The 14,348-nt window shown below is 41.8% G+C and overlaps 1 protein-coding gene across 10 annotated transcripts in view; it reads left to right on the top strand.

The window, feature by feature from the left end:
• LOC147630449 (mediator of RNA polymerase II transcription subunit 30-like) overlaps window positions 1-13,214 on the top strand; it is a 29,813-nt gene extending 16,599 nt beyond the window's left edge. The window contains exons 2-4 of one of the 10 annotated variants that reach the window (XR_015267648.1): window positions 11,792-11,924; window positions 12,434-12,816; window positions 12,924-12,976. Coding sequence is in view for 3 of the 10 variants with exons in the window: in XM_086810316.1 (XP_086666442.1) it covers window positions 12,721-12,816; window positions 12,924-13,031 (204 nt within the window). In the remaining 7 variants the exon portion in view is untranslated. Of the gene's footprint in view, window positions 1-11,765; window positions 12,817-12,923 lie in introns of all 10 variants that reach the window. The other 9 variants (XR_015267649.1, XM_086810319.1, XR_015267647.1 and 6 more) reach the window with 9 other exon arrangements.
• The last annotated feature ends 1,134 nt before the right edge of the window (window positions 13,215-14,348 follow it).

The following is a 14,348-nucleotide window of genomic DNA, read 5'->3' as shown; positions in this document are numbered from 1 at the left end:
GAATATTTTAAAATTATTTTTAGAAATCCTTAAAATTGATATTTTTAAAATATCAATGGTATTTTGATAAATTAAATTGCTAAAAATTTTCTGAAAAAATATAGGTTTGGAATGCCATAAGATAGGTTTGGTGGAATTCAAAATTGTTATATTTTGAGGTCTTATAAAATTAGAAAAAATTTAGAAAAAAATCATGATAATTCTTTTTCTCGAGAATTTAATATTTTCAAGGATTATTTAATGTTGAAGCATGTTTTCTCGTGTCGACGTTAGATAGATACGGGTTATTCGCATATTATTAATACGATTATACCTCGTATTAATGGATATTTATGTTTGGATTAATTCTAAACGATAGATATTTATGTTTAGATTAATTCTAAACGATGTATTCATGATTTTTTACCATTGTTTAGTCATTCTTTTTGGACATGTTCCTTAATTTCTTTTGATGGCTATAATTTACGTTCAAAGTATGTTTTACCTTTGACACTTTTTCATGATAATTTATTTTGCACTTATTTAAGTGTGGATTGTGCTCAAATTCTTAAGCCTAAGACAAATTCTATCATGGGTTAGTTGATCGGTTTGTTTTGGTGGATTTTTATTGGATGTTTTTCAAGTTTTATATGGACTCATCAGGTTCTGCCTAGATCACTTATGTCTAGGGTTTTCTTATTGATTTGGACACACATGTGTTTCACTTTCTTACTTTGGAGTTTTATTTGGACAACACAATGTTCATATACTCTGGATTGATGAGTTGGCCATCAATTTTAATGCTTCTTTTGGCATGATTAATGTCCATTAGATGGTATGCATTGATTCTTATGATCAACTATGGTGTTTATGGATTGGAGGAGCTTCTATGCTTTTATCCATGGTTTTATAAGGATCTTTTGATCTTTTGATCTTATGATTAATGTCCATTAGATGGTATGCATTGATTCTTATGATCAACTATGGTGTTTATGGATTGGAGGAGCTTCTATGCTTTTATCCATGGTTTTATAAGGATCTTTTGATCTTTTGATTAATTACATGTGCTTTGAAGGTAGCATTTGTCTTCGTTTTTTGAACATAATTTTGGAGTATATTTCTTATACTCTTGTATATATTCCAACTCAGATACCTAGTTGCTTATATATCTAGGTGAGTTATTTTTCTACCCTAACTTTATTGTGTTTTGGGTAGTTATCATTAGAAAGGCGCCAATAATTCAATTTCTTTTCTTAATGATGTACTCAGAAGGATTTATTTCTTGATGTAGTCTCAAGTATATAGAGACATGTTTAGTATGTGAAAGTCTGGATAAGGCCATCTTATTTCTTTTATATAGGATTTTATTCATATTTTCCTAGACGGCATACTAGGGAGTTTCAAATTGTTAAGGTATGTATGGGTGGTATCATGGTGGAATGGGACGCTAGGGATCCCTCACATATATTATCTTATGGGATAATTTGGGCTCAAGATTGTTGCTTTGCTTACATCACTTAGCATGTTGACCTCAACATTCAAAGACAATCATATTTTCTAAATTCACTAGAAGTTATACTGTGGGCATTCTCTAGATAAATTTCTTTTATCTATAGCTTGCATGTTTTGATGAGGGAAATCTCATCGGCATTTTCACTTGTTGAAATCTCTTTCTTTAGAGTTCAAACAAGTTTATCTTGTTGTGTTCGGATATAGAAATTTGGATTCTTCCTTTGTTGGCATTTCTTTCTCTAGTTCCGTACTTTAGGTGATCTATATAGTCAACCTAATTGTTTACGGATGGACATATGTAACTCATCGAGACGTTGATGACTCTCTATATTGATATGGGTACCTCGAGACGTCGATTATTCCATATGCAGATATGGGTATGTCGGGGCGCCGATGAATCCCTGGTTTCTGCTGTTATAATGCCATGTTTTTCTACTTTATTCCGAATGGTTTACAACAAGGAAGTTACTTTGAATGTGAATTGCTCTGATCATCCGCAGTAGTCTGATGGGCAAACAGAGTGTATGAATCAGATTGTAGAGTATATGCTTCGTGCATATGTCTCTAGGAAATCATCATATTGGAAAAAATATTTTCCAATGATGGAATTTGCCTATAACAGTTTTAAATCTACGGCTATTATTTTTTAGTCCTGCATACTTATGTATGGGTATCAACCCAGGGCACCTATTGATTTCGGTCTTAAGGACATCGAGCTTGATGCATCGAGGGATTTCTTGCGTGATATGTAGAAAATGCTGACCGAAGCTCGGGATTCTATCAGGAGTGCTCATGATAGGGCACGGTTTTATGCTGATAGGGGACGCTCATCTCGGTCTTTTGAACCAGGAGCGTTGGTTTATTTTAATGTTCTTAAAGATTTTCAGACTTTGTCAATGAAAAAATGCTCGAATTTATCTCCTAGATATTGTGGTCCATTTCGAGTTATGCATCGAATTGGCACGGTTGCGTAAGAACTAAAACTATCTCCAATTGTTAGAGTTCATCCAGTCTTTCATATCAATAGATTGAAAGGGAAACTGGGAGGTGAGCATAACAGAGTTACTCCTTAAGCACTCGTTGAAGTCGAAGATTTATCCTATGTTCCACACGAACCTGATATGGTACTTGAATTCAGGGAAAGGAAACTTTGTAGTTGACTAATCCCTGAGGTTAAAATTAGGTGGAAAGATAGGGAAATTGAGAATTCGACTTGGGAGTCGGTTGAGATTGTTCAGCGCAGTTCTCCTTCTTTTCATTGCAAGAGTGCAATGTTTTGAGAGAGGGAAAGTATGTTATATGTACATTATGTGTGCTATGTTATATACACATTATGTGTGCATATGGTAGGAGGCTAACCCACATTAGGCTTGTGAGCATGGGAGCATGGAAACAAGCTACAGTGGAGCATGGGTTAGGACTAACCTTAAGGTTTAAGGTTAGGGTCAGGCATCCAAGGGTCACACATGGGAAATGGAAAGTCAAGAGTCACTTGAGGCCCTCCTATATAATAGGGGCATGGGGCACACTCAAGGGGGCTTGGAGGCTAGGAAGCTTGAGGCTTATGCTATGGTCTCTTGTGTAGAGATCCATATCTACTCATCTACTATTTCACACTATAGCTACATGCTATTGGATTGGAGTTATACCTCTTGATGGTATGGGACATCAAGATAGAGGTATGATGTATTTCATTATTATTCATGTGTGCATCCCTTGGGCTCGGGGGTGGTTGGGTGGTTGAGTTTATGCCTGATTTATGCATGTTTATGCATAACAATTATCTAGAGAGATCTTAGGGTTTTAATACTGTCCTTCTTGGTGGCACCTTCCAGGGGTTCTCAAGCGTTTTTTTTCAGGACTGGACAGCAACATAGCTGTCCCAAACAGGCTGCGTTTTGTTTGGGCTTGCTTTCCCAGCCCTGATCTTGGAGCTATCTGGGCTCCCTTTTGCCTATCCTTTTTGGTTATCTTGTGCCATCCCTCCCACCCCCTGATTGTTCCCCTGATTGTTCTCTGCAACAGTTCTTGATTTGAGGCTTCAGCGTTTTCATATTCAGCCCGTTCTGCAGCCCCTCATACCTCTGCGTTTTCAGATTTGCAGCCATGGTTGCTGCGTTTTTTTGAACCGATTTTGCTGGTAGCTCTACCTTCACTTGGGCTTCATCTGTTGGACCCGAAGGTACCTTCTCTTCAGCGTTTTTTCTCATAGGAGGTGTGGACACTAGTTGGCCTAAATTTTCAAGTTTGTAGCCCTTGTTTGGCTGCGTTTTCTTCTCCAGTGGGACACAGATCACTTGCAGAGGGGGTTTCTTGTTTGGATTGTGGCTTTGGAGGCAGTTTGGTACTTGAGGAGGATTCTGAATTTTTGATTTTAGTCAGCGTTTTGAGGAGGATTCTGAATTTTTGATTTCAGTCAGCGTTTTGCTGATTTTGGAGCATCTATACGTGTGTTTTATTCCTGGCGTACACGGTTTCCCGGTTTCTACTCAATTACTGCTGTTGTTGCCAGCTTGAGGGATAGAGGATGGATCGCCAGTAGCTGCCCGATAGTATGGGGAGCTAGAGTCGCCTTGTTGTGTAGTCTGCCTGTGCGCAAGCAGGAGAGAAGGTCGTCTGTGAGTACAGCCACCTGTGGGCAAGAGAGAAGACATGTGTGCAGCAAGAAATGAGGGAACTTGTGTGTAGTCGCCTACAAAGCAAGAGAGATGGTCAGCGCCTGGGCACAGCCGCCTGCGGGCAAGAGAGGTGAGACCTGTGCGCAGCCGTCTGCAAGCAAGAGAGGGTGGCACCTGGGTGCAGTCACCTGCGAGCAATAGCAGAATGACTTGTGCGCAGCCGCTTGTAAGCAAGAGAAGGGAAGGTTGCCTGCATGCCAAAATGGAGAGAGACGCCTGCGGGCAAAGGTGGCCGACTCACCCTTTGCATGGGGGGCGGCCAGTTGAAGGCTTCCAAAGGGGGGGGGGGGTTAGGTGACCATGCACCCACCACCACCCACATACGGTCAAGGGAGGGCTCCCCTCCCCACCATGGTCCAAGAGTGGGTGCCCACCCTAGAAAAAGGACACCATGAAGTATTGGGGAGGCCGCCCACTCATTAATGGGTGTGAACCTGCAACCTTATAAAAACAAAGGTTAGAAATAATGCCATAAAATAAACAAATGGAATACACTTACCACCTGTTCACACGCAACAAAACTCGTCAGAAGACACAACAAACTTCACGACTCACTGGCAGGCGTCCCCGCTCAGCAAGTGGCACGTCAAACAGGCAAACACAAGAATACAAGTCACATGAAAACAGTTCCAAGCATGCAAAACATGAATGCATGTGCAAACAGTATCATGGACATATCTCCCGTTCATGGAACACGTAGTAAACATTCCAGTCGGGCACAGTGATGGCACGACAGAAAGTATAAATCCCGGTCTTCCTATGGAGTGACAGTCCCATAGGTAAGACAGATCCAGGCACGAGCCTCCCTATGGAGTGACAGTCCCATAGGCAAGACACGGCACAAATAGTGGCTCTTCCATGGCGTGACAATCCCATGGATAGAACACAGTCCAGGTCATACACGGGTGGCACCAGTCTGGATCCCGTCCATGTTATGCAAAAATACTGGCCCCTTCACATGAGACACCGGCCTGGCCTCAAGTGAACGAGACACAAATCCGGAGATGGACCAAATGGTTGGCCAATTGGTGACAGTACCCATATTTATTCTCCATTTATGGTCCTGGGTATTTTTCCCAGTCGTGGAGATATTTATCACCAATCGGCTGCCTTCATGTAGAGGTATATATAGATGGCATGCCTCCCTCATATTTCATTGCTTGCCTAGCTTGTCTAGCTGCAGTCCCTCACTTACGAGGTTCTCCCCTCTTGCTCGGGACATGTATTCCTTTGGGTGATGATATTGAGAGCAGGTTCTCACCTGTGTTTCCTCTCTCTCTCTCTTTTTTTTTTCTTCGTGAAATGGTGTTTTATATTATATGTAAAAATGTACATTAGCCACATGGCTCACACAAAACCTATGGCCCCAAAAAAACCCCCACAAAAGATCCTCTAAAGGATCATGACCATGCAAACCTGTACACTAATAAGAAAGCCTCCTAGCCAAATAAGCATCCTAGATAAAAGCATCAAAGATGAGCCAGCCGAGCCGCCGTAGACCATAACGAAATAACATCTGCACCCAGTAGCTGAGTTGAGAGAAGAGAAGAAAACTGCCAAAGCACCAAACCGCGGATACGTAGAATGTGCCCATGTATTCCAAACAAGGAATCAAAGATGAACCCATTCCGTGTAGTCCAAATATGCCAAAGTCCTGTCCATCTAAGGAAATGGAATATCACAAGGTGACTGTCCGAAGTAATGACTTGAGGACAAATCCCAAATATCCACTGATGATGAGCAGAAACACTAGACCTCTCTAGTGCCTCCCAAACGCGAGAGACAAAAGACCAAATCTGACGGGCCACTGGACAACTCATGAACAGATGCATAACTGTTTCAGTGCATGTCGTGCAGAAGAAGCAAGAGGCCAATGTAATTTTACGACGGCTGAGCTGATCCCGTGTAGGTAACCCTCCCACCAACATCCTCCAAATGAAAACCTTACCTTGGTAAGGGAGTTTAGACTGCCAACCACGCATAAGAGTTTTCTGCCACCATGATTTAGACTTGTGCAATCCCCACACCTTATTGGCCTTGGCTGAAACCCAATCTTTCTCTGATACGAGCTTATGATAGACCTGGTTAGCTGAAAGTGATATAAAGTCACCAGATTTACATAGTGCCCAATCAAGCCAAGGCTGATTTGCAGATGGCCGAGGCAATGGAGTAAAAGACTGAACTGCATGCATGATGTCAACCATGTAAATCAGCCCATTGGTTTTGTAGTTCCTGGTGAGGAACATAAAGTATGCAGGTTACACAAAGCACTGTATGGGTTAAAGCAAGCTCCAAGAGCTTGGTATGATAAGATACATGCTCATCTAACCAGCCAAGGTTATGTGAATAGTCCAGCTGAAAGCACATTGTATGTGAAGAAAACCGATGCCGATATTCTCATAGTCATCTTGTATGTAGATGACATGCTCATTACAGGTACTAGCAAAGCACAAATTTCAGATTTCAAAGCTGATTTGAAAGCTGAATTTGATATGTCAGATTTGGGACCTTTACACTACTATCTCGGCATACAGTTTATGCATACAGATGATGGCATTGTGATGCAACAAACTAAGTACATAAAAAGTTTGCTAAAAAGGTTTCACATGGATGAATGTAAGCCAATTTCTACTCCAGTAGAACCAGGTGTACGGCTTACTATGCATGATATTGGAGAGCCTTTTGAGGCCGGCATACCTCGAGAAAAGTTTGAAGCTTTCCGCAAAGCTTTGGGCTTACTCTCATACAGAAAGTGATCTGCTACCTTGTACAAGTTCACACTTCCACTACAGGGGGGATTTGTAGGCATATGCTCACTTATGGTAGTGCTATGTGTGAACAGGGCTTAACCAAGGGCACTTTTTTCCATGTGGTTTTTCCCCTTGGATATCAAGTGTGAAAGGACACTCTACATATAATATTTTGTACTTCTATATTATATACTTCCTCCTATAAATTCCCATTTAAGAATGCAGTTTTGATGTCCAATTGATGCACTTTCCATCCTTTATGTGCAGCCAATGCAATCACTGATCTTATTGTGGTCATTCTCGAAGTAGGAGCAAAAGTCTCTTCATAATCTATTCCCTTTTTTTGGGAGTAGTCTTTAGCCACAAGTCTTGCTTTGTACCTGTCATCAATAGTACCATCAGACTTTCTTTTGACTTTGTACACCCACTTTGTTCCAATGACATGCTTGCCTTTAAGCAATTCCACAAGATCCCATGTATTGTTCTTCATGATAGAAGAAATTTCAGCTTGCATAGCTTGCAACCAATGCTCATTCTCATGTGCTTCTTTATAAGAAGAAGGCTCTTCTGAATCAAAGAGACCACCCATTGCTAATGCAGACTCCCCACGATGTATATTCAAAGCATGGCTGGAACTAGCCCTTGTTCTACTTGTGAGTGGAGCTGCAAGTTTGCTTTCTTGCAAAGTTTTCAGCAACCATCTTGGCACTGACTTGGCTGTGTCTATGGCTGTTTGCTCTTCCCTGACAAGATCTTCCACTTCTTCCATAGAAGGGGGCTGAATGACTGGTTGTTCCACATGTTCTACATGAGGATTTTCTTGTGTAGGGGTTGGCTGATCTGAATCCCCCCTAATTGCAATGGGTAAAAGTCCAAACATGTCCTGTATGCCTGTATCATTGCTTTTATACAAGCTGTACATGGGCTGTTCTGAATTTTCAGCAGATACCACATCTCTACTTACAAAAATCCTTCGTGTAGTTGGATTATAAAGACGGTAACCTTTGCTCTCATTGCTATAGCCCACAAAAATGCATTTCATTGCTTTGTCATCTAGCTTTGTTCGGAGTTGTTCTGGCACATGTGCATATGCCAACCACCCAAATGTACGCATATAATCCACTGTTGGCTTTCGGCTATACCAAGCCTCAAATGGTGTTATGGTTTTCAAAGCTTTTGTTGGACACCTGTTCAACACATGAGTTGCACACATTATAGCTTCCATCCAAAATTTGTGAGGCAATTTATGTGCTTTCACCATGCATCTTGCCATCTCCATGAGAGATCTATTTTTCCTTTCAGCTACACCATTTTGCTGCGGTGTATAAGGCACAGTACATTGGTGTTTGAAGCATATAATCCTTGAATGCATTTGACATATATTCTCCACCTCTATTTGAGCGGAGTGTTTGGACTTTACATCCACACATATTTTCAGCCATTGCTACAAAGTGTCGAAAGCATGTAAACACATCTGCTTTCGCTTTCAAGGGGTAAGCCCAAGCAAACATGGAGTAGTCATCAATGAATGTGACGAAGTAAAGATGCCCCCCTATGGATGGTGTCCGCATTGGACCACATACATTACTATGTATGAGTTGTAATTTACTTTCAGCTCTAACAGCTCCATCTTTGGAGAATGGTTTTCGTTGCATCTTTTCCAAAATACACCCCACATACATGTCTTGGTGGAGACTCAAGAGGCGGCATATTATCAACCATATGATGCTTCTGCAAAAGCATCCAACTCCGAAAATTTACATGCCCAAAACGAGCATGCCATAGCTCTGCATCATGCATAGCAGGAGTGTGGGCAGCCACTGTATTTGCATCATAAGTACGCTTGTCATAGCTGTCTAGCTTATACAATCTTTGTATCGTATTCGAGAAGTGACTTTCATAACCCTTTGATGGGTCTTTTACCAAACACTTCCCATCTTCAAATTCAACCTTTAAACCTTGGTCGTTTATGGCTGAGACGGAGAGCAGATTTTTCTTTATCCCTGGAACATACAATACATTTTCCATACAAATATTGGCACCATTGGCTGCAATAAGTATGACATTGCCAATTCCCTTTACTGGATATGTGGTATGATCTGCACATGATACAGTGCGGCCATTTTAAGCATAAACCAAGTGAACCAAGTGCTGAAAAAAATCTTTGCATGAAGTGATGTGGCTCGAAGCACCACTATCAAAATACCATGATGCATTCTGTCTGTCAGATGCAATGCAAGACATATCAGTGTCTGAAGCACTTAGTGTGCCACTAGTGCATGTGACCAAAAAAGTGTACTCTTCTTGGATTACATTAGCTGATTGCTCTGCTTTGTCATCAGAAGAGTCTGCTACTGCATTGCCTGCTTCTTTCCTTTTCTCTTTTGCAATCCTCTTTCGACATTCATTGATGGAGTGTCCAGGCTTATGGCAGTAGTGACATTTGCCCTTCTTTTTGTTTGCATCCCCTTTGTCAGACTTTTCACCACCAGAAGAGGGCTGTCCATGACCAGCCTTGCTAGACTGTTGTCCCCCATGCTTAAAGCTCTTTGCTTTACCCTTATCCTTGGCTGTAAATGCCCTGTCTCCACCACGGTTACTCGATAAGTTTGCTCTTGTTTGCTCTTCCTGGAGTAAACACACCAGCTCTTCAAAAGTGATGGGATCACCACCTCCTCTCATTGAGAGGTTGAGAGAGGTGTGAAAGCCCAAGTAGGAAGGTGGTAAAGAATGAAGAGTGTTGGTGACCATCTGTCTGTCTGAGATAACCTCATCAATGTTGAGCAATTGTTCCTGCAAATCTTTCACTTTGGTGAGATGATCTGCCATGGAGTCACCCTCATCCATAGCAAGAAGATCCAATTGCCTCTTCAAGTAGGCAACTCTTGCCTCGTTGCGTACCTGATACATTACTTCCAATGTGTCCCATGCAAGCTTCGATGTCTTGCAAGAACGAATGTGCGGAATAATAGTCCTTTTCACTGAAAGGGCTATCAATGACATGGCCTGTGCATCTCTAGAGTCCCATCTCTTCTGCTCTTGTGTGGGAGCAGGTTCTACATCAGGAGCTCTTTGAGCACCTCCCCTTTGAGGCGTGGCTGGCTGTATGGTAAGTGGGCGTGTGTCATCACCACACACGATGCCCCAAAGCCCTTTGGCTACGAGCAAATTACGGATCATGAAACTCCAGAGGGAGTAGTTAGATGAGCACACCAAATACATCTGTAGCATTCTGTGCCATGTCAACAAAATATACCTGCAAGCAAATCAAGCACCAATGTGCACTGCCAGGCAACCAAATGTCCTGTGCAAATGTATGCCAAGTGTAAACCTGCACCAAATTGTCCAATTACACACAATGTATATACATACGCGACAAATCACAGCTGTAATGCCTAATTACATGCTCCAATCAGAAAATCCCCAATTTTTATGCACTCCAATCGCTTCAATGTGCATCTAATTTGCCAATTTTCACAAAAGCCCCAAATTTCTGCAACTGAAAGAGGTTCAATTTGCTGGTTTTGACCTCAATTTGGAAAACCCCCAAATTGCAAGCAAAGCAACATGCCTAATTTTTTCAATTTGTCCTGAAATTGAGAAATCCCCCAAATCGCCTGAACCCTTTACCACATGCACTGTAGTGTCTGCAAAATTTGCATATTTTTACCACATGCACTGCAAAATTGTATCTGACCTGCACTGTAGTGTTTGCAAAATTTGCATATTTTTACGTGAGCAGAATTCTGTCAAAATTTGCATACTTTTACCTATAGCACGGTCAGCTGGGGGCGTTGCGTGCAGAGGCGTCCGAGCAGCAGCAGCCAGGTGCAGGTGAAGGTGAAGGTGGAGCGTGAGGGAGCCGCCGGAGCTGCCTGGAGCGCAGGGTCAACGGGGCGCTGGAGCTGGAGCTGAGGGTTGCACGGGGAGCTGGAGCAGGAGCGCAGGGCCGACGGGGAGCCAGTCGGCCAGCAGGCTGGCAGCAGCAAACCAAAAAGCTTTAATGTTGGTAAAACATTTTTTTTGTCCAAGCAGGACCTGGCCGACAACATCATTCAAGACCAGCAAAGTCTATCAAGCAGAATTCAGTCCATAAAGTAGTATTCCAGTCTTCATCCTCTCCAAGCTAACATTGAAGCTCCTCTTCCAGTCTCAGCCAGCATATGTGCAGTCCTATAGCTATTCTAGACTTGCATAAGTGGCCCCGAAGAGTCTTGTGCAATGCCTTGGATTGGTGGATACTCAGCCGACGTACGGTCTTCCTTGTCCTTGCATTGGGCAGTCATATTGCTTGTTCTCAAGCATTGTACAACATTTCTTCAAAGTAATATAAGCAAATACTCTTGCTTGCAGGGGGAGGGGGGGGGGTAGTGGGCAACTGGGACCCAATATTGTGTCGTCTACATAAAGGTATAAAGAAGGCCCAGTTGTGCGTTACCACAATCAACCTCAGTGCATTTAACAACACAAGTCAGGCACAATATGAACATGTCTTATGGTATTTTTATAACCTGAAAATGGATGACTGACCTGAAAACGACTTACCATTAGATCCCTATATAGACATCTCATGTGTTGGCAAGAATCCTCGCATAGAGGTGGCAAGAATCCTCGCATAGAGGTAGCCTGAGGCAGCTCTAGACCAAGCTGTGGATTACAGTAGGTTAGCATGCATGGACTGGTCTAGATTCAAGAACCATTGTAATACGAGCATATTTTATCAATGTACGTTTTTTGTGTTTTTGCTAAACAGTAGGATTAGTAGTAATCTCTCTTGCTTAGCATTAATCAAGGTTGTGCTTCCATAGTACATGTAACAAATGTCTTAGTTTCTGCTGTCTTGTAGCACTGCAGGGTGTGTCTTCATCTTAGGAGGTTATGTTAGTGGATGTGTCTTCACCACGCAAGAGGATGTGCCTGTTGGTGTGCCTTCACATGAGTATGTTAGTGGATCTTTCTTCGCATGAGGATGTTAGTGGATGTGCCGCAAGTGTATTCACACGAGGTAGATTTCTTGGATGTTGTATGGTCTATGGCTGGAGTTTTTGCATCGGTTTTCCATACAATGCATTTCTTGGAGTATGTTTCACAAAAGGTGTCTGTTGGTAGCGCCAAGCATTGGAGTCCATGATGGAGTCAGTGGATGTTTTATTTCAGCATAGAGGGCCACGGAGGTACATGTGCTTACAGGGTTGGTGCAAAAGGTGTGAGGAATGTTGTTTATGGGTTTGATTTCTTCCGCTTGGATCCAGTCAAAAAGAGTTTTGTGATTTGGAGGAGCCGAGTCATAAGTGGATGGAGTCTTTTGGTGCTTTATACCATGGAGGTCTTAGGAGTGTTCTCAACAATAAGCAGCTCTGCTTACACCTGCTGAAGCTTTGCGGGGGTCAATTTCTTGTCAAGAAGTGCTGAACGAGTAGCTAGTGCTTTATCAGAAGATGGTTGAGCAAAAGATGTGTTGGACGTTTGCTTTGTGTGCACTTCTAATTCAGTGCCTTTCCCTTCTGTGCATAGGGCTCAAAAATGGCCAGCTTTTTGCCTAAAACCCGACTCTAATCCCAAATGGTCTTGGAGTAGTCATGACACATGCATCCTTTTCTTGGGATGATGCATGTGATAGATTTTATGGTGCGTATAAATTGGTTGGAATCTGTAGACTTCGTGTCAGTGAAGTGTCCATGGGGCGTGTGGTGTTGGTGAAACATTGGATATCGGTTCACGACAAAGGTATTGAAAGAATAAATGCATCCATCCTCTATTTATTGTACTTGCCTGTGGACTTTGTCCATGAACGTCTGCAGACGAGAGAGCAGGAAGATTGTTCAAATGGTCTCACAGACAAGTCTGATCCTGCAGAAGTAGAGAAGCTTGAGCAGCGTGCCTCTGAGCTGAGAGAGGTAATTCTTATCTGCATTACCTAAGTAGACTAAACTCACTATTAGTTTCTTAAGGGTGATCACTCATATCAACTTTTTTTTTTTTTTTTTTTTTTTTCCGGAGACAGGAAGTCATGAACAAAAATAAGGTTATAAAAGTCCTGATTGATCAGCTTCGGGAGCTTATTAGTGACATATCAATGTGGCAAAGTCCGGGCATTGAGTTTAGGCTATGAGTTACCCCTGGAGGTTTTTTGGTTTACTGATCTCTTTAATTTCTCCCTATTGCAATGTGGGAAAAGTCATTTGGCAAAGCTCACTGTGCAACTCATGAATGTAAAGAACAGAAAGATAAGATACCTCATGGTACAAGGACAGCTCTGTACTTAAGAATACCACAAGTTCTATATTTTACATGATATTGCCCCTCACTAGCAGTAGACCTTCCACATTACATTATATTAGCCACGCTTGTTATATTGATCCAAGATAAGCAACAATATATTTTTTGTTATGTGCGCTTGTGGGGTCAGTGTAACAAGGAGTGTAAAAATGTGCTCCTTGCTAGGGCCCTACCTAGCCCATGATGCTAACAGGCAGTGTGAACATGTGCTCCTTGCCATATTAGCCAATGGCGGTGACATCCCATTATGTCCCTACACATGGCCTCAGTGCAACAATTGGTGTAAACAAGGTCTTTGTGTCCTACCTAGTCAATGGCCATAACATCCTGCTCTTTTAAAGTTGTGTCCAGTATTGCCTATAGATGTTTATCAACCAATAGATCATAAACATCCCAACAAATCATAAACAATGTCCTTGCTCTATCAGACTAGAATGGTTCTCTTGTGTGAAGATTCAAGCATAACCTTGAAAACTGATATCAAGAGAAGTTTCTGTCAAGATTGATGCCAAATTCTTGTATCCATGGATTGACTAGCTTTGGCTAGAGATCCTTATAAATATTGGCTTTGCAACTACTTGAGGTTGTAGATGGCTTTGATAACTTACTATGAGTCCTTCCCAACCGAAGTTACAAAGCATGCTAACAAAAAGCTGCTTCTTCAGCGAAGTCCATCTTTGAGTTGACTACGTGATGAGTGCAAAACTGTTTTTATGGGCGAGGTAGCTGACCAGCAAGAGTCTGGTTTGATGGCATATATACAAGGCCATTCCAGCAATACTAAGAGACAAAAATGTTTTCGCAGTTACACATGAAGTAAATAGATATTACAAGTGAAATTGAGACTTTTGCAAGTCCATTAATCTATATTTTGTGTATGCCATTGTACAGGATTTGCAATAATCTTTGTGAGTGCTAAAGGGACTGTATTGTTATGTATATAATGTATTAAATGAGACGAACTGATAGCAATAACAAGTCATGCCATCGCTGAATCCTCCACTTGCCTCATCTCATCTTAGATATTTCCATAGTGTTTGAAAGCTTGCCTTGTCTCTTAGATTTTTGATCTTATCTCTTGAGTTGTTAGCTTTCATCTTTCCATTTTCATGCTCCAATGCCTTTTTTTTTCCCTTTTATGTATTGTATA

The sequence above is a fragment of the Cibotium barometz genome, chromosome 16 (genome assembly GCF_041138505.1).
Source record: "Cibotium barometz isolate CiBa-2024 chromosome 16, ASM4113850v1, whole genome shotgun sequence".
Classification (NCBI taxonomy): domain Eukaryota; kingdom Viridiplantae; phylum Streptophyta; class Polypodiopsida; order Cyatheales; family Cibotiaceae; genus Cibotium; species Cibotium barometz.
This window is presented reverse-complemented; position numbering and strand designations above follow the sequence as displayed.